This window comes from Ursus arctos, unplaced genomic scaffold, assembly GCF_023065955.2.
Source record: "Ursus arctos isolate Adak ecotype North America unplaced genomic scaffold, UrsArc2.0 scaffold_29, whole genome shotgun sequence".
In the NCBI taxonomy this organism is placed as follows: domain Eukaryota; kingdom Metazoa; phylum Chordata; class Mammalia; order Carnivora; family Ursidae; genus Ursus; species Ursus arctos.
Genome location: NW_026622974.1, coordinates 23,871,263 through 23,893,370, shown reverse-complemented (window position 1 = coordinate 23,893,370; position 22,108 = coordinate 23,871,263). Strand labels below are relative to the sequence as shown.

Here is a 22,108-nt window from a genome sequence, read left to right as displayed (position 1 = left end):
TTTGGATATCTCTTTCCTTTTTAATCCCCTGATTTCTACTTTCAGATGAAAGTATAAAGGTGAGACGGGCTTACTCTACTCTACTTATTCTACATGCCATTGTTACCCTTAGCTTTATTTCTACCTTCTTCACCCCTCATCTCTTGGATCTTATCTCATACTTCTCTCTCTTCATGTCCTTGTGAAAATTTAAAAAGCATCCACATGAGAATTATCATAGGCTCCAAAATGTACCATTCAATCTTGGGTTTCACTAGACATTCTGGAACCCACACAACAGACAGACACTCCTCTGTGGGTGTTCATTCTAGCGCAGTTACCAACATGTAGGTATGTGAGCTGAGGTCAATTATTTAAAACATTTGAAGTTTAGAAAAATAAGCAAAGTAAACAAATTAGAGGAATCTTAGTATCTGGATAGACCAGTTGTTTAAGGAAAAAGAATGTGCAATGGGAAACATAAAGCAAACATCAATGATGAATGAATCCTAAACATGGAAAAAAAAAAAAAAAACTGGCTAAAACGTTCTGCTGGGAAACCACTTGTAAAATATTTGTTATAATTTTTCGGTACTTTTCTCAAAGGTACCTTGCTACGGGATCTGCTATGAGGAATTTACAGGAAATCGATAACAGGAAATGGTGAGCCCAACAAAGTAACAAAACCTAAGGACAGGGGCAAGAGGAAAGTAGGTGAGCTATGCACCAGCCTACAGAAGCAGATTTAAGAAATGCGTTAAACTAAGGAAGCAAACAATTCTCAACGAAATGAGACAAGTGTGCTTAAGAAAATTCATTTACAAAGCTGTCAATCTCATCGACACTTACAATATTAAAACTGCATGTATTGAAAACTTTTGGAAAGGATACTCTATTCTTCAAAAACACACTTTTGGTAAAACAAGCGAACAAAGAAACAAACAACAACAAAAAACTGTCTCTCTCGACCCCATTCAAAATAGAACAGTTGAACTCAAGTTAAATATTTCTACTCACCCTATTTTAAAGCATTTAAAAAATGAACTATGACCCAAATTTCTTCATTGCCTTAGTTGTTTAACGCACCACTTTCAAGTGTCTATAATAGTCTTCACTGTTTTTTACTTTTACTTCTCTCCTGTTTCCACATCAACACCAATATACCTATTTAACAGTGTAATACATCACTGGTTTTGTCAATGTATTTCTATGGGTGGTTCTCTCTTTTCCTTTGGCCTGCATAACTTTTTTCTTTTCTTTTCTTTTCTTTTCTTTTCTTTTCTTTTCTTTTCTTTTCTTTTTTCTTAATTTTATAGAATAGGGAATTTGGACATCCTTTCTAGTTCTAGATCTCAGTGATTCCTGAATGACATTCATAAGTGAATTCCTTTTCTTCTTTCAAAACTCTCTTCCAAGTCATTTTTTTCCCCTACAGAATACTCTAAATACATCTCCCTATGGTAAATTACTCTCACTATGGTAAATTTCATTTAGTCATTCATACAAAAAATCACTTAGTAAACACCTATTACATTCCAGGTACCCTTTGAAGAACTGAGGATACAGCAGTGAACAAAACAAAATTCTTGCTTCATAGACTTAACTATAGTGAAGGGGGCAGGGAGAGAGACAAATAACATAGACACATAAATATATAATATGCTGGATGGTAATCTGTGCTCTGATAAGTAAATCACGATGACAGGAAAGACTTGGAAGTGAATAAGTTGTAATTTTACATACTGGGAAGCCTTCACCAATAAGATGATATTTGAGCAGAGATCTGAAGGAAGTTGATCACATAAAAGATAAGAGTAAAGTCACAATAAAAATGAATGAAGACCAAGTTTCTCTAATTTTCCCTTGGTGTTATTCAGTTCTGAATAAATTCAATCCACATGCTATCCTTATTACACTCTTCTTATCTTAGTGCTTTCCAATGGTTTTAGCTGGACCTACCCTAGAATCAACTGGGGTGCTTATTAAAAATGTAGAGTCCTTGGCTCCACAAATTTTGAGATTGGGGCTATACCTAGGAATGTGCATTTTAATTATTTCTGCCACCACCCAACCATTTCTATCTACATTAAATCTGAAGAAACACTGCTCAAGAGACACACAACAGAAATTATATGTTTCTTTACCTTGTTTTTCTTCAAACTTTCAAATGCCTAGGGCTCATATGCCATAGCAACTTCCAGGTCTGGAAGTTTTGTACCTTTCATAGTCCTCTTAAGACAATATATCCTCTTGTCTATAGAGGCAAAGCAAGCAAACAGACGAAGGATCTAAGGGCATGAAGAAGGGCAGGGACTTCATCATAACTCTATCAACATTTCCAATTTTCTGACTCAGATGTTCCAGGATGACTCTCTCTGTCACATCTTCTAGTGCATTGCACGTTGACTTCTTGAATGTAGATTGGAGGAAGATTGTTCAATGGACACTTCACTGTCTCTCTTTAATTTTCAAAATTTTAGACATAAAGGCATTGTATTAAAAATACCTGGGTTTTGCTAAGCTTATGTTCCCTTTCTTTCCCAACTAAAGCTTAATTGTAGTTATTATATAACTGCACAAATAGATTTTGGGAATTTCTTGAAAACATTTCCAAAATGATTGACCTGACCCGCAAAAGATTATGTTATATCTTGCATATAATTTTAATACTACTTGAGAAAAGACATTAAAGAAAGTCTAAGGAATTATTGCTAGGGGAGGTAAGATCTTGTGGATGTAAATTTTTCCATAGTCAAATCTATGAAAGGTCACTAAAAGCTGATCAGTGAGAGTACTTCTTTTAACATATAAATGGCTTCATAGTCCTTGAAGGTGTAATATACCACCCAAGGGTATGATACAGTTGAAAAAGGTGTATGAAACTCAAGAACAGAAAATGATCTGTTGAATGTTCTCCAAATCCTTTTTCAAGATTATGGTAAGCATTGTTCCATATTTTCATATTTTTAAGTGATACTTAAAAACAACTAAATCTGGTTCTAACATTTCTCTCTTTCTTTTCTTTCTCTTTTTATTTTGAAAACGTAGCTGACATATACCTGAAGTCTAAAGAGCATCATTAAAACTTCAATACTGTGTTCTTACTTACTAGGAGAGTGGATACAAAGTAATTTTTGGATAGATTTACGAGGGTTCTGTAGAAAGCATCACAATGAGAACCAGTCAGTATGGAGAAGAAGGAGCTGACTTTCACTAACGCAAGCTGATATAGAGACCACTGAAGTGAAAAATGCAGAATATTGTTTTATCAGGATGAGTCCCACCCATGTTGCATAGGTCTTCTTGGGGAGTTGGCAGCTACTTAATTGGAACATAAAGAAACAGCGTATATTTAATTCAGCTTCTGCTATGTGGTTACTCATTAGCCCACATTAACCAGATGACACTATTTTTGTGGATGTGATAACAGCTTGCTTTCTCTAATTTCTGAGATATATCACTAACCTGAAGGTACATTATTTCCCAATGAATAATGCCTATTTGACATATGGGAAATAGTAAAAAGCCGAACCACTATCAGGAATTATTTGTACGTGTGTTCTTCAAAGAAAATCATTGCCTCCACATAGGTGTCTTAGAGTGTCTTACCCATATATGATTATGTGGTTACATCATTTCCAACAATGTCTGCACAGGAGTCTGGTGCACCTCCCAACAGATACATGGGTTTCCTAGGGGGAGAAACTCCCCAAGTATTTCCTATGAGTTGGAGTGGCAAATAGCTTTAATAAAAATAGTTAAATAACTAGATTTCGTATAGATAAAACATACAGCTTAAATCTTTTCCTTTTACAGCTAAGGGGATATTATAATGTATCTTAATAATGCTTTTATGGGATTGTAGCAGAGGCAAGGGCAACAGTGGTTTGCTCTGTTCCAGTCTATCAGCTGCCGCAGAGAAGTTTTACTAAATTGCTTCAAAAGCACAACATATCTACAAATGCCAGAGCTGCCCCTGATGTCCAGCACCTGGTTCCACAAGGCCCTTCCTGTCGTTGCCAAGGTGGTGCTGTCTTGTGACATCCTCTGATTTTTCCTGACATCTCACGACCACTTCACTATGGCCATTCTCATTGTCTAGTGATTCCTTTAATCAGGTTCCTAAAGTGCTGGTACGATAATCAGCAGGACAAAATTTAATCTCTACTTGCTAATTAATTCTTATTGAATAATATATCATCACTATTGTATTATGTTTGATTCAAAATGGCACTGTTAATGTTTATATATATATTATCTTCATAATCTAAAATTAATTTTGCAATGTTCCAATGCAGGGTTATTAGTTTTCTACTGCTGCTGTAACAGATTACCATAAACAGCAGCATAGAATAACATAAATTTATTATCTCACAGTTTCTGTAGGTCAGAAGTCTGGTGAGCTCAGCTGGATCTCTTGCTCAAGAGATTCACAAGGCTGAAATCAAAGTATCAGCAGGATTATACTACTTTCTGGAGGATCTAAGGATTAATCCATATTCAGGCTCATTGAGGTTTCAGCAAAATGCAGTTCCTTGAAGTTGTAGGACTGAGGTCCATATTTCCTTCCTGGTTTTCAGCTTTTAGAGGCTGCCTATACCCCTTGCTTGTGGTTCTCTTCCTCCATTGTCAAAGTTAGCAATGGTAGTTGAGTCTTTATTCTGTTGTATTTCTTTTTTTTTTTTTTTTTAAAGATTTTATTTATTTGACAGAGACAGCCAGCAAGAGAGGGAACACAAGCAGGGGGAGTGGGAGAGGAAGAAGCCTGCTCCTAGGAAGGAGCCTGATGTGGGGCTCGATCCCAGAATGCTGGGATCACGCCCTGAGCCAAAGGCAGACGCTTAACGACTGCGCCACCCAGGCGCCCCTATTCTGTTGTATTTCTGACCAAAGCTGTAGGGAAAAGCTATCCACTTTTAATGGTTCTGGTGATTATATTGGACCTACCCAGATAATCCAAGATAATTTCCCCATCTCAATGTCCTTACCCTTAATCACATCTGTAAAGTCCCTTTTGACATGTAACACATCAGGTTCTGGACAGTAGGACATGGGCATTTTGCAGGAAGGGGGAGCATGAATCTGTGCATGGGGTTGACTAACTCTATACCCTGGAATCCAATTCTGGCCACCTATTTTTGTAACTAAAATTTCATTGCAGAGCCACACCCATTTGTTTATATATTGTCTGGCTGCTTTCATGCTCCAACAGCAGAACTGAGTACATGGGACAGAGGCCATTATGGCTCACATGTCTAAAAATATTTGCTACATGACTCCTAACTGAAAAAGTTGGCTGATCGCTGCTCCAAAAATAGCATAATTATTCTAAAATCTTTTTGAAAAATGTTAACTAGGTATTATGAATCAAAATAAACTGAATTCGGAATGTAAGTGGGAAGGTTGCTTACTCAAACTGAGGAATTTAGGATATAACCAAAAAACAGAAAAAACAAAACAAAACAAACTGTAGCAAGGGAACAACTTCTATCTCAATTTCTGCCAATGGCAGAGCCATCAATCTGCTTGTCTAGTTAGCATTTCAAGACTCTTCCATAATACCAAGAGCTTTAAGCAGGGGGAAAAAAATCAGAAACCTCTTTTAAATGGACAAAAGCTAGGGTAGAAAAGTAATTCAAAAAGTAAAGGGATACAAACACCCCTTCGTAGAAATTATAGATGCATAGACTGAACTTCCTCATGCTTTGCCAAGTGATTTTTAATTCCTTAGGTTATTATCAGTCTTTGATATTCAACAAAATACCCACTGATGAGTGTTGAAATCTCTTCATTGTTTCTCATGCTTATCTAATGGTAACAAGCATATTCATTATAGTCTTCCATTGTGTTTTCAGCTATGATTTACAAAGGCCATGGCTCATGATTAATTTTAGTTTATACACATAAACACAAACTCCTTCATTTGTTAGCTTGATCCTGTCAGTATGCAAGCAAATATGGCAAAGAAAACAAAACCTACAAGCCCAAATTCCCATGAGATTTTTTGTGAACACGACCAATTTGAGAACTACAAATAAACTTTGTGATTTTTTTTCAATGCCGAAAGACAGCAGTATCCTAGACCACCGGAGTCATTACTCAGAGGAAGAAAGAAGAAGAAAGGCAAGACTGCAGAGACCGCAGGCCAGCATAGTCCAATCAGTCTTTCCACTAGAAATGGAACTACATAAAAATATTCCTAAATTTGGAAAAGAATGCATTTTCAGGCTAACAAAGTTGATAGAGCATGAGCTAACTAAAATGTATTTATTTTCTTATTCTTCTAACTCATCTTTAAGGATGGAGAGGTTATGCACCTTCGAAAGTCATAGCAGGCTCAGATCTGTCAGATCCAAGTCATCCTAATGCGAGTGTGTGTGTGTGTGTGTGTGTGTGTGTGTGTGCGTGTGTGTGTGTGCATATAAGGTCATTCTACTATACTTATTTAGGACCCAATAATTATTTTCAATAAAATTAGTAACTTTCCTTACTCCTTAGATAATCTAACAATATTGATAACCATAAATGTCACACTGAAGAAACCTTAAGTAACATGAAAAATAAAATTCTTTTTCTGGGAAAGCAAATTTGATATATTTTTAAAAGCAGGCAATTGCTATGCCTAAGTACTAAGGACTATAGACCCCGACTCTGTAGGTCATCACCATAAAGCCATAAGCCCTCCAAACCTGAACTGAGAATAACATCTTAGTCATTAATGATTTATGTGCTGGGTAAAACTGCAATTGGCTTTGCTAAACACAATTTGGAATTTCAGGGTTCCATATTCTACTACCTATTCCTACCAGTTCCCAAGGGCCCTATTATATTTAACATACTTTAAATGCTATTTGTTAAAAAGCTTTTTAAAAGAACACATTTCGTTTAGGAAATGTTAACAGGCTTTTCCCTAGTCTCACTATAACTATTCTCATTCTTCATTTTTTTTCTACATGGTATATGAAATAGATATAATTTGCAAGTCATTATTGTTTTCTGAGCTCAGGAAAGTGTGGCACATACTTTTGATATAAAGAAAATAGGTGAAAGTAGGCTTGACATTAGAAATATATCTAAAATAGTTCAGTTTTGAAGACAAAAACAGTGATTATATATACAGTTATAATAAAATTTCAGCTTGTTCTAATCAATTTCTATTTTCACGTTTAAGATGTATCTTTTTTTCACATTTTAGAGAAGGCCATTATATTTCACTATAGGCTCTTTGATGATCTCTTCAATGGAAATAAGCTAAACTCAATATATAAAGCATATTTTTATAATATAACTGGTAATAAATACTAGGATACTCAACAAATCAGTTACATATCCCTTCCCTCAGTGAGTAGTATAGTATTTTACAAACTCTAATTTGGGTGATAAGTATAAATACAACAAGCATTAGAAATTCAAAACAGGAGAGCAAGAAGGACTATATGTATTGTATGGAGGAAGTGTTAAAGGTATTTATAAAATAAAGGGGAGAAATGAGGGATCCCATCACCCAGAGAGGCTCCATGGCGCAGCTGTTAATTGGGCTGGCCTCTGAGGGCAGCTGGGCACTGCAAGCAGGGGGAGAGTAGAAGTGAGTGAGAACACTTGGCAGCATTTTCTTCTCCAGCATAAGCTTTTCTTCTTCCTCTCCTTCTCCCTCAGACCCCCTTTCAACAGATTTGTCTATATTCTTTTAAATGGAGGTCTTCTAGAGCAGAGATTGTATTGTTTAGAAAATTTGGTCAACTCATTCACTCAAAATATTGAAAGACAGAGTTAGTTCTAAGTGACTTGTGATAATTATCTTACCATTCTTATATTCTGACTTTACCTGTAACTCCAAGTGTCTAGCTGGTGCTTAATAAAATGTATTGATGATACTCTGGTTTTCATAGGTAAAAAGTAATTTACTTTCTGTACATGTTTTATCTCCTTTGTAAATTGGCTGACAGAATATCCCCCCAGAAGGGAAGTTCAACTCAAAGCTTAAATCTGTTCACTTCAAATCGTTTTACTGAATTAACATTAGTGAGACTGTTTTGTCAACACTATTTTTGAGGTTACTCATTCTTTAACTTATAAAAATTTGTCATTTAATTAATATGTTCTTTAAATTCTCAATAGTGACTTTACTTAGGAAAGTATTGTCGATGTTCACTTACAAGTTTTCTCCATAAGAAACATGATATTAATTCTGACTTTTTTTTTTTTTTTTCAGGGACCTAGTATCTCTTTCTATTTTTCACCAATGCTTGTAACTGGTAGACATTACCATAACAAACAATAAAAACAAACACATAAGTAAATAAATATTTTTTAAACAGATTTTGAACCTACAAAAAAATAACTTCTTACTCAAAAGCAGTGTTAAAGGAATTCCCAGTGTTCAGTGCAGTGATGAGATTAGGTAGAGATGAGATTATTCTTAGCATAAAGGAGGTAGATTTTATAGAAATAAAACATATTCTTGAAATTAAATAGAACCGGTATGGTCACATTTTGGCAAAAGCTGAAAAAGACCTAACAGTTTAAGTATTAGTTGTGATGTTTAAAAGTCATTACTAAGAGATTTGTGATTTTCATTAAACAATCTAGGAAGCCAGAGCATCTTAGTAAAAAGTGGTTCACAGGGAAGATAATTGTCATTTTTTATAAAACCAAGATTGATTTTCTTTTTGGAAGCCAGAAATTGTAAAATAGGAGAGAATACATAGGTTTTGTAAACCAAAGGATGGGAGTATAAATTCTGTTGTGTCATTCATTAAGTTTATCGATTTGGGAAAATGACACTCTGTGCTTATTTGTATGTAAAGGTCAGCTTCACAGAAACTTTGCAAGGAATTTAAAAGAAAAACAACTGTGTATATGCAACGCATGAGAGTGGTTCACTTTAATACAGGGAGTATCAAAGTATAATCAGGAGAGCCTTAATAGGAATCACTTTCCTTGTCCCTACTCATCAATGATTGAAGCATTTAAAGTGCATGTGTAAAGTAGAAGTAGAATTTTTAATTTCTACAGAAGGACAGAACAAGATTTAAAGAGTTTCAGTTGCAGTTGGATGGATTCAAGAAAGGGTTCTTGTCATTCTAGAACAAGAGGTCTAGATCTGGATTACTGGAGTACCCAGGTAGTTTTAAGAAGACTTCTCTAATCCTTGACCTAGCACTTTCAAATGCATCCCACCCATTCTTCTACTCTGGGGTACACTGAAGTTAATTACTCTCCTTTGTATTATGTTTATAATTTCTATTGCTGTAAGCATCTTAAACCTATGTATTTACTTGGCAGTCTTCCATGTTGAGACAGATTCTTACTCATCTTGGTCTCCCCCATTGCTTGGCTCAGAGTCCAATAAAGATGTGTACATAGATAAACAATCTAATCATTACTATCTTGGATAAACTGAAGGGAGTTTCATTACGGACAAAAGCATAGAATAATCTGGCATTTTTTTTTAAAACAAAATTCTGAATTTTTATAAAACTTGGTAAAAACAGTGTTTCAAACTACATAGTCACCAGAGTACAGAGTTATCAAAAATGTATGCACATCACTTGGCATCTCCCGGCATTGTGTTTCCATATAATATATATCTTCATAACAAACTACTTCATTTACAACTCTTAAAAGTCTAGAAAAATGTGTTCTTATCTAATCAAATGACTGACTGTTAACCTTTGTTTAAAGGTAAATTCTATAACCAACTCAATGCCACGTGGATGATACTTACATTAGCCAAATGAGCAAGTTCTATCTCCAGGAACGAATCAGTTGTTTTGGGTTCAGGCCTTATTGTGACCACGATGATTTTGGAATTGACAACAGTGTAATTTCTGAAACACAGTAATTATGATTAAAAGGAGAAAGGATCAATGACATGTATAAATTCCTACTGCTCAGTACATGTTGGAATGCATGTTAAATAAATATATCCCAACATATCTTAAGGAAAGCAGACAAACATTGGGCAAACAGATTTAAAGCATGATACTAAAGTAGTACTTATGGAAAGCTACAGTTATTTCTTCTTATAAACAAACCCTATTTGGAACTAGAAAACTTTGAAGGGGAGAAAGCTATTGCTGACTGTTAGCATTTTAGATGCAAGGAAGATGAAAAAGCAGCAGCACTGACAAGCTTTCGATTACTTAAATCTGATTCACCTACAAGAGAGATGGATTGTGAATTCACACCTTCAGGCAATCTTTAAATGAATATAATCCATTTATCTCAAGGTGGACTTAACGGTTTTGTTCTCCAGGAGACCAAATATTCTTCTTGTAGAGTGCTATCTTGGCGTTTTTTAGACTATCTCAAAATTCATTAAGATGAATAATTGGAATGTGGTTTAGCATGAAAGCAAGCAGAGTTTAAATATAAGTAAATGCTGTTGCTAATCACTGACTATCATTCATTTCAGCCATACAGACTTACAGGCTGCTGCTTTATCTCAATATGCTCCACGTAAGGAATACATTTAAAATATCTCACCAATTACAGTTCACTCACAAAGAAGTTTTAAATATATTTACAAGCTACAAAAAATTATCCATAAACATAAACATATAAAACAGAACCAACTCTTTCTTGTACATACAGGTTTTTATCCAACATGTATAAAATGCCACATATCACCTCTTATTTAGACATTCAAAGGTTTATTATACTTTTAGCTATATATATTTCTTCCATCCTTTCTTTTTGCTTTGAAACAAAACAGAGCATGTTCCTCCATAGAACACGTACTATTCTGGGGAATCTGTAACAGGTATCAAAGATGAAGTCATTTAACTTTTCTCTCTCTTTTTGTTGCTTAAAGCATTATTTATAGGTAATAAAATTCACCAATTTTAAGTGGGCAGTTTGATGCTTTTATAATTGTCAGTACCATGCAAGCACCACCAAATCAAGATGGATAGCCGATCCCCTCACCTTGAACACTTTCCTTGTGCTCTGTGCATCTGATCCCCTCCTGCTCCCAAGGTTCCAGCCAACAATGAACATGTTACCTCTATAATCATGCCTTTTCTAGAATTTCATTTAAATAGAATCGTACGGTACAAAGACCTTCGTGTTTGACTTAATTCACTTAGCATAATGTTTCTGAGATTCACCATTTTGTTTCTCTTTATAGGTGACTATTATTCCATGATATGGCTATAACACAGTTTGTGACCTACTCATCAATTAAGTAAGCAACCTGTGGGTTACTTCTGATTTTTAGCTTTGATGAATAGTACTATTCATATTTGGCTATTATGAATAATTGGCATACAAACTTTCTACATAGACATGTGCTTTCATATGTTTTGGGTAAATACCTAGGAGTGGAATTGCTTGATCATGTAGTAAAAGCATGTTTAATCTTATGAGTAAATGCCACACTGTTTCCCAAAATGGCTGTACCATCAAAATCATATAATTCTAATAATGTAGAACAACGTTGAACCTCACATTCTTTGTGCAAATCTTTTCTCTAATGGGATGGTCTTTACTGTGATATTTCACCAGAAAAAAATGATAACTCTGCCGCCGTGAGGAATTTACTGTATTTAGTAATAGAGGAACTATAAACATATTTTGAGTTGGATAACATTTTTTAGCCCATCTCTCATGTATCAGTAATGTCAAATAACAAATTCTTAAACACTCAGGAAGCTTAATGGTATCTAGACTAACAGTAAAAAGTAAAGAGCAACAAGGTATAAATTTGACTTTATATTTCTTAGGGGAAGGTAGCTGCAAACCCCAGAGAGGGCTGGTTAACTGTCCTTTATTTCATTTAATACTAATTGAAGGTCAGTTGCATTGAGAATGATATGAAGTTAAGCTCTAAATGCCAAGTTCCCTTTGCAAATTAATCGTTCCCTATTTCTCTAGGGGGGATCAGGTGAGAACAGATGGAATTAACAAAGCTGTGAGATGATACTGGGCAGCTAATTATATTAGCAGATATGACAGGATTCTCAGAGAATGACAAGGTGTATATAACTTGGGGTTGGAGAAAATGTTTGTCTGTCACCACCAAAAAAATTATGGCGGGTTCTCCCAGAGAACAGTCCTGAGCACACAGATGCAAGTTCCTTTTCCAAATTAGCCTGTTTATGTTTGAGTTCTGGTTTGGTTACCTTGAAACAAAAATATTTACATGTCACTATAATTCATTTTGCCTTTTTATTGCCGGTTCTATTTATAATCCCATTTCTCTGCTATAAATAAACCCAATGTTAATTTAACTCAACTGCTAATTTTAATTAATAAATGTTAGTTAAATTTGATGGTATACAGATATTTTGCATTATTTTAAAGTTGTGTAAGTGGATCATTTACCAGAAAATACAGATGTGAGTACTCCAAACAGGAATTTATAATTTTGTCAAGATATTTATGAAGCTCTCATTGTGTGTCTGGGCATGTGGGAATTTTGACCCTGGGAAACTGGGGTATAGAAAGCAAAGTAGCTAAGATGAGCAGTCTTCTGTAGGGTATGTTACTCTGTGTCAGGTTTATCAGCTTCTCAACTGGGCTTGTGGAGATGACCCCTAGAAGACAGAGCCCACCTTATGACTTTTGCTCTGTGTGTGTGTATGTGCGTGTGTGTGTGAACTTATTTAAAATTCAGCTGGGACAGGATGCATGCCAGTATAATTATGCAGATGGATGTTCTCATCACATTCATGTACTACCCTCCCTCCCCTTGTCCTACTAATATGTTACTATTTCTACCACAACATCCATTAATACGTATGTCTCCTTCCACATGATTATAAGTTCAATGAGGGCAAGATTTCTATCTAGCATTTATATATCCTCATTTGCATTATGCTTTGCACATTTTAGTGCTAACACATGTTTAAATATCATATTAAATAAACACATAGTAAGCAAAAATATCAAACTTTTGACCAAGCTGGGTTAAAATGTAATGCCATTATCATGGTATTAAAATGCTTGATGAAGGAAAAATAAGCAAATTTACATTACGCAGTCGGTCCCTTTTTAAAAAGTGTACAGTGTGTGAAATTATCTTTAATTTATTCTACCAATTTATTCTAATTTGCATAAGTGGGTAGCTGGCTCCTTATGTGCCATGTCAGGCTTTGTGATCTACTAATGCTTCCTGGCTGGATACACATTTATATTCACTGCAAGGAAAGCAGATCTTGTAGCCAAATGGATTTCATGACTAAAATAATAAAGTTCTTTTCTGTTCTTGAGATTTGTGCTAGTTGGTTTGGCTAAAACATTTAAAAATGTGTAGAGTTATTCATTCAAAGGACACCCAAGTTATTCAAAATTATTACAAAGGCTTAAGGCACTTAGTGTACATTAACCATATCTTAAAGAGAGTAAAAAAGTGACTACGAAATGGAATGTAGCTGTTTACCAGAGACTCACTTCAGGTATAAGGACATACACAGGCTGAACGTGAAAGATGGAAAATGATGGCCATACAAATGGTAACCAAAAGAAAGCAGAGATGGCCATATTTGTAATGGACAAAATAGACTTTAAGTCAAAAACCAAAATAAGAGACAAAGAAGAACATTATATACTGACAAAAGGGCCAATTTGTTAGGGAGATATAACAGTTATAAACATATACATATCTAACAGCAGAGCACCCAAATATTTGAAGCAAGTGTTGACAGAATGAAAGGGAAAAACAGACAGCAACACAAAAATAGCAGATTTCAATTCAATACCCCACTTTCATAATGGATAAATCAACCAGATAATAGATCACTAAGAAACAGAGGACATGAACAACACTACAGATCAGTTGGATCTAACAGACATATAAAGAACACCCTATCCAACAACAGCAGAATATATGTTATTCCCAAGTGCATATAGAGTATTCTCCAGGATAAATCATGGGTGATGCCACAAAAAGAGTCTTAACAAATTTAAGATGATTGAAATCATACTTAGTATCTTTTCTGACCACAGTGGAATGAAACTAGAAGTTGAAGGCAAAAAAGAAAAAAAACTGGAAAATTCACAAATATTAGGAAATTAAATAAAACACTCTTGAACAATCAATGGACCAAAGGACAGATCACAAGAGAAACTAAAAAGATCTTGAGACAAATGATGATGAAAACACAACATATCGAAACTAATGGGATACAGCAAAAGACTAAGACAGAAATATATAGGGGTAAATGCTTCTATTTAAAAAGAAGAAAGATCTCAAGTCAACAACCTAATTTTATTTCACAGAACTAGAAAAAAACAACAATAAACTAAAATCAAAGTTAGCAGAAAGAACAATAAAGATTAAAGCAGAAACAAATAGGGAATAGGAAAACAATAGAAAATATCAACCAAAATAAGAGTTAGTTGTTTGAAAAAAAAATCAACAAAATTGACCAACTCTTAACTAGACTAACTAGTAAAAAAGAGAAAACTAAAATAACAAAAACCAAAAATAAAGAGAGGAGACATTACAATTAATGCCACAGAAATAAAAAGGATTACAAGAAACAACTATAAACAATTACATGCCAATGAACTGGATAATTTAAAAGAAATTCCTATAAACATAAAAGCTGCCAAGACTAAGATTCATGAAGAAATTAAAAAATGTAACAGACCTATAACTAGTAGAGACTGAATCTGTAATCAAAACCTCCCAAAAAAGAAAAGCCCAAAAAGAGATGGCTTCACTGGAATAATTCCATCAAACATGTAAAGAAGAATTAACATCAATTCTTCTCAAACCTTTCCAAAACATTGAAGAGGAGGACATACTTCCAAACTCACTTTATGAGACCCTCCTACCAAAATCAGAAAAAGATACAAGAAATGAAAACTATAGGCCAATATTCCTGATGAAGAGTGATGCAAAAAAAAAAAAAAAAATCCAAACAAAATACTAGCAAATTAAATTCAACAACACATTAAAAATATCATACAACATGATCAAGTGGGAATTATTTCTGGGATGCAAGGATGGTTCAACATATGAAAATCAAGGTAATATACCACATTAACAGAATGGAGGACAAAAGTAATGTGATCATTTCAATTGATGCAGAAAAAACATTTGAAAAAAAATCATTTTTTTTCTTTTTTTTTTAATTTTTTAATGATTTTTTATTATATTATGTTAGTCACCATACAGTACATCCCCGGTTTCTGATGTAAAGCTCGATGATTCATTAGTTGCGTATAACACCCAGTGCACCATGCAATACGTGCCCTCCTTACTACCCATCACTGGTCTATCCCATTCCCCCACACCCCTCCCCTCTGAGGCCCTCAGTTTGAAAAAAATCATTTTTTCAGGATAAAAACTCTCATCAAATTAGGCATAGAGGGAATGTATCTCAACATAGTAAGGACCATGTATGAAAAACCCACAGCCAACATTATACTCAATGGTGAAAAACTGAAAGTGTTCACTGTTAGATCAGGAACAAGGCAAGGATGCCATCTATTGCCACTTCTATTCTACATAGTATTGCATTCCTAATCAAAGCAATTAGGTAAGAAAGAGAAATATAAGGCAACCAAATGGGAAAGGAAGAAGCAAAATTACCTCTGTTCAAGGTGAAATGATCTTATATGAAGAAAACCCTAAAGATTCCACAAAAAACCCTGTCAGAACTAATAAACAGGGGCACCTGGGTGGCTCAGTCGTTAAGCGTCTGCCTTTGGCTCAGGTCATGATCCCAGCGTTCTGGGATTGAGCCCCTCATCAGACTCCCTGCTCAGCGTGAAGCCTGCTTCTCCCTCTCCCACTCCCCCTGCTTGTGTTCCCTCTCTCGCTGCCTCTCTCTCTGTCAAATAAATAGATAAATTCTTAAAAAAAAAAGAACTAATAAACAAATTCAGCAAAGTTACAGGATACAACATTTACACTCAAAAATCAGTTGCTTTTCTATACACTAACAAACAATCCAAAAAGTAAATTAAAGAAACACATCTATTTGTAATAGAATCAAAAAGAATAAAATACTTAGGAATGAACATAAGGAAGTGAAAGACTTTTAAGCTGAAACCAAACAAAAAATCTTGCTGACGGAAACCAAAGAAGACATAAATAAATGGGATGATGTCCCATGTTCATGAATTTGAAGACAATATTGTTAAAATGTTGGCACTACCCAAAGCAATCTAAGGATCACTGCAATTCCTATCAAAAATCCCAATGACATTTTTTTTTACACAAAAAGAAAAAAAATCCTGAAATTCATGTGGATTGTCAAAAAACTCTGAATAGTCAAAACAATCTTCACCAAGTATGACAAAGCTAGAGGCCTCGTGTTTCCTTATTTCAAAACATATTACAAAGCTACAGGAAGCCAAAACAGTATGGTACTGGAATAAAGACAAGTGATAGACACATAAACCAACTGAATAGAATAGAAAGCACAGAAATTAACCCTCTCATATAGACTCAAATTATCTTTGACAATGGTGCCGGGGCTACACACAATGGGGAAAAGATAATCTGTTCAACAAATGATGCTGGGAAAACTGGACATCCACATGCAAAAGAATAGAGTTAGATCCTTACGTTCTGCCATATAACAAAATTATCTCAAATAGATTAACGATCTAAACATAAGACTTGAAACTATAAAACTCTTAGAAGAAAACAGGGAAAAAGCTTCATGACATTGAATCTGGCGATGATTGCTTTGATATGATACCAAAAGTATAGGCAACAAAAGCTAAACTAGATAAATGATACTACATCAAACTTAAAAACTTCTGTGCAGTAAACAAGCAATAGAGTGAAAAGGCAATCTATGGGAGAAGAAAGAATATTTATAAGCCATATATCTGTCAAAGGGTTAATATTGAGAATATATAAAGAAATCCTAAAACTCAACAACAAAAACAAACAATAGGATTACAAAAAAGGGCAAAAGACTTAGACATCTCTCCAAACATGACATAGAGATGGCCAACAAATATATGAAAAGATGCTCAACATCACTAATTATCAGGGAAATGCAAATCAAAACCACAATGAGGTATTTCATACCTATTAGGATAGCTACTATCTGAACAAACAAAACAAAACAAAACAATTAAAAAAACAGAAAATAACAAGTGTTGGCATTGTTATGGAGAAATTGGAAGCCTTATGCACTGTTGGTGGGAATGTAAAAGTGCTATGGAAAACAGCATGGAGATTCTTCAAAAAATCAAAAATATAATTAGCATATGATGAGGAAATCCCACTTTTGGATATACATCCAAAAGAACTGAAAACATAATCTCAAAGAGATATTTACACACCCTTGTTTATTGCAGCACTATTCATAATAGCCAAGAGGTGGAAGCATCCTAAATATTTATTGATAGATCATAAAGAAAATATGGTATATACCGACCATGGAATATTATGCAGCCTTAAAAAAGAAGAAAATTCTGCTGCATGCTCCAACAAAGATGAACATTGAAAACATTATGCTAAGTGAAACCAGTCACACACACACACACACACACACACACACACACAACAAAAACAAAACAAGTAATGCATGATTTCACTCCTATAAGGTACCTAAAGTAGCCAAAATTTTAGAAACAGGAAGACTCCGGAGGTTGGGAGGAGGTAGAAAAAAAGGATGTTGTTGTTCAAAGAGTATACAGTTTCAATTTTGCAAGACAAAAAAGCTCTAGAGATTTGTTGCACGATAAGATGCATATGGTTAACACTACTATTCTGTGCATCTTAAGATGGGTAAATTTCATGTTATGGGTTTTTTATCACATTAAAGAAAATGCACTGCAGTGTTACAAATAAACATCAGTGGAGAGGATTGTGGAACTTATTGTGCAAATAAAGGATAACCAGACAAGGTACAGTAAAAAGATGTTAATGGTTTAATAAAAATTATTAAAATTACTGTAGCCTCTTTCCATTTTTAGAACTAATTTTCATAATTTCAAACAAGCTCTCCAGTTTAAATAAAACCAAAACAAAATAGATGATTTCATATATTCTAGGAACTGGGACTTCATCAAAACGATTAAATTAAATATATATGCTTTTAAAACTAAAATCAGCTGATGGCTGCTAAAAAGTAGGATTGGGCTAATTTTGAGCTTTAAAACTAATCAGAATTTCAAGGTAGGTTTACTAAGGGATAACACCTAAAACTACAAAGAAGCTAAGTGATCAGGGATTTAAATTCACTTTCAAAAGGTATAGCCAAATAAAACTCAGATTTTTGTAAATAATATACTGAATGCATAATAATATTTTGTAATATTACTCATGCAAACTTGCTATTCCCATAGATAATTTTAATTTCTAGTGTCCTCACAATAGGATACTATAAAAAGATACAGAATATCACAAAACTGCAATATGTCATTGAAAACTCAGAATGAAGAAGCAAGATCCAAGGTTTGTTCAGGTCCTGAAACTGAAGAACAGGTGCTCTTAAGAGAACTCAACAATTTCAGGTTGATTGCCTTCAGAATGTATGGGTTTAAAAGTAATTATGTTTTCATTTTTTGATTATTTCTAATATAATTTAGTTCAATTACTTTTCCCATTTGCTTTTAATTCCTAAATATACGAACTCAAATGAGTTCCATTTGCTAAATATGAAAAAAATTCACGTCATTTATCTTTATTAGGTTGGTGCACCTGACAGCAAATTCGTGTGGTTTTGCATTATTGAAACTTTTTTTTTCCTTTTCGAAAGATAATTTTCAAATGACTACTGGCTTATGAGAACATTGTTGCTTTTTATTCATCTGTATTTTTCATGGCATTTTAATACTATAGTGGAATTTGCATATAATTTTAATTAGATCCTTTACAATGTCGCGAATGTTAATAGCTACATTAAAATGCTCTTTTTTTTTTAACAGAGCTATATCTTCCATATGTCCTAAAGGAAAACTACACATTGCTCCTATACTCAAAAGTATTGTGATTTCCTATAAAACTGGAATCTGATTTAAATGAGTCAGAAAATGGACTGTTTACAACCGTTTCTTAAACGCTAGCTTGAGTGTATGATTGGGTACACTTTTCTTTTTTTTCCTTAGAGATAATTTCTGTACCATAAATTCCTAGAAGTGGCTGCATCAATGACAAGGCATTTTTAAAGCCTCTGGATATTGCCAAATTGTCCTACTAAAAGGTTATTACAGTTAAAAAAAAAAAAATGCTTGACCGCAGTTTGGGAGCTTGTCAGGCTGTGAGTGGTTGTTACTTTCTTGACTTGAGTGGGTGATGTGTGTGGGTGGCCTCGCCTCTCCCAAAAGACCCTCTGGCCTCTGCTGGTCAGACTTCATTCCAAAAATGGTCATGAGGAGCTGGGAAGAGTGACAGCCTCACACCTTGATGTCAATAGTCTGGGTTGGGGCCACCAAGTTGACCCCCAAGTATCCTTGAGTTTGTTCATACACGGTCACCTCCTCCTTGACTTTAGAAGATTTTCTGCATAAGAGCAATATGTATTCACACTGATATCAAAGTGCACAGTTTGTACTGCTCAAAGGAATCGATACTAGCCTCACAGAGGCAGCAAGGCAGGGAAAGTGTCCTGGTTTGGGCAGAGAAGACTTGAGTTGGATTAGAACTCAGTCACCTGCTGGACACACAATCTTGGGTAGGTCATGGAACTAATAAGGAGGTCAGTTTCTCATGTGAAAAATTAGAATTCTAGATGGTACTAACCTTTAAAGGACCTTGCAGCACTAATATCCTGGTTCTATCCTTTTTGACTATCAAAAACTATTCTAAGAAGGACAAAAGTGGAAGGCTGAGAGCAGCACATATTTAGTTTGGACTTAAGTAGAGCACATTCCCTCAGTTGAAGGGGCAATCTGATCTACTTAATTGTAAAAGGGAAGACAATCAAACAGCAAAACAAAAATTGCCGCTCGAAGAATAGCTGAATGCATATTAGGGCAAGAGAAGAAATCTCTAAATAAAAGAGTCAACATGCAAAGTTATTTCTGCCTATGTATGAAGGGAAATTTCTAAATCATATCTATTCAAAACATTACATCAAGTTCTCCTTCCTAGTCCCCATGGAGAAATTATGCAAAGTATTGTTTTGAAAATGATTATATCAAAATAAAAAATTTCTGGAAACTTAACAGCAAGCCTAACATTATTCAGTGTATGAGAAACTTGGCTCCAATAGCTTCAACAGACAATTAGTAAAATGATCACTCAGGAAAATGTGTCATGAAAATTTGGTAAATAACTAAACATAAAGAGCAAATTTGTGTATTTTTTCATGTTGAATTGGAAGATATTCCCTTTCCTACTGGGTTCAATTCACATAGTTCAATTTATAAGTAAAACAACAAGATATATGTATTTTATTCCTCTGTTCCTAACATATTTGTATGGCATGTGCACTAAATGTCTATGTACTTTGTTATTTTAAAAATGTCTTATGTGGAATATTCTATCAGATAAGACAATTACTTATTCCAGGAAACATTTCTTGGACCTTTACTATTTTTTAAGTACTGTTCTAGAGTTTAGACAGTAAAGAAGATTAAAAAAATTCAGACAGTAAGGTTAGCCAGGTTGCTACTTAGTAAATATTTGTTCAGTGACTAAAACAAAGACATCACCCTTGTCCTTTAAAAGGCTTATTCTTATTTAGCAGATCTATCATTGGTATGGTTACTAACTCAACTTTCTGGAATAGTTTTTTGAAAAGGAGAAGAAAAAAAAAAAAAAACAAGCCTGAGAATGCTCCGTTACATTATTTTACTGTATAAAATAAAAGGAAATGTGTTGTAAATACTAATATTTCACCTTTGAAATAGTACCTAAACAAACATTTCATCCTGAGCATTCCATTGTCATTATTTCCAGTCTAAAAGTGAATATTGTTTTCCTATAGTCATTTACCTAATTACTTTATACATAAAAAGTGTGAGTGGGTATACATATTCATAATTCTTACATATAGGTTGTTAAGGACTTTAAGCTAAAGAATACATCAGAACTGCACAATTCTACGATTTTACTGCAATAAAGACAAGGAATTTTTGAAGTTGGAAAGAACCTTTGAGTGCAACCCCACAATATACATATAAAAAACGTCAATAACTTGCCCCCAGATTTGAATCTGTTTGTGTCACAGGTGGTATTAGGGGAGCCACTGCTCTGGACTATGCCCTGCCTTATCCATTAAATCATTCACAACATGCTCATTAGTCTACCCTAAGTAAATTTTCAATTCCCTTAACTAAATTTATGAAACATGGAATGGCCTGGCTTCAGTTGTGTGAGTGAGTTCTATGGTATGATGCAAAACAAGATTAATCATAATGCAACTTTGTTAGACATGCAGGAGAAAAACTAATTCACAGTCTAAAGCCTTTTATGTTGAGTATTTTGTTTGCATTCACTATATCCCTCAGCAGCAAATAGGGTGAATAATGCACATCAATGTGTTTATTTTATTTGGTGCTTATATTTTAAAGTTGAACTGAAGGCAGACAATTTCTGAGTGACTGGACAAGTTTATTAATTTCTTGTTATGTGAAATTAAAATTAAAACCCAAGTCCTCTGATTTTAAGTTAGTGTCTAGTCTAGAGTTCTTGAAAGACTAGCTTCATACAAATGAACCCCCTATGGAAATAAGGGTCTAACTTTGAGTATCTGGGTACATTTAACTTGAGCACATTTCTTTTCAAATGAACATCATACACAAAGTTAGAGGCAGTGTAAGTATAAATCCATTTTATCTGTAATTGCGCACACCAATGTGTTTTAACAAAGCCAGTGGAAAATTTGGTAGTAAACTCATTAGTTTTGAAAATCTGTTATTGGTAGAACAAAAGCGAACACAGACCGATTCAAATTCAGAAAGCCCAAATTCCATCCAGAGAAGAAGGGAGTTAAAGAAAACTCAACTTCCCATAGTTGTCTCTTTGATTGAAGGAGAACCTGCATTACAGCTGGAGATTTACCGACTGTATTAATAATTTGCTGCACATGGAAAGATTTCATCCAAAGAATCAGGACTAGTCACTGCTGCTGCTGAAAACTTAGTTGCTTCCTTGCAAGGCCTTTTTTCTGCTGGACTGAACTCTAATTGTGTTTATTTATGAGACTATTTGTTATGCTCCTGGTATAACCGTACACATCATTCACAGTCTTTCCTCCCTAAAGAC

The 22,108-nt window shown here is 34.4% G+C and overlaps 1 protein-coding gene across 3 annotated transcripts in view; it reads right to left on the bottom strand.

Moving 5' to 3' along the window:
- Positions 1–22,108, bottom strand: part of ADGRB3 (adhesion G protein-coupled receptor B3) — a 695,949-nt gene that overhangs the window by 285,978 nt on the left and 387,863 nt on the right. For all 3 annotated transcript variants that reach the window (XM_026507135.4, XM_048219740.2, XM_057303989.1), the window contains one exon: positions 9,707–9,809. In XM_026507135.4, coding sequence (XP_026362920.3) covers positions 9,707–9,809 — 103 coding nt within the window. The remainder of the gene's footprint in view (positions 1–9,706; positions 9,810–22,108) is intronic.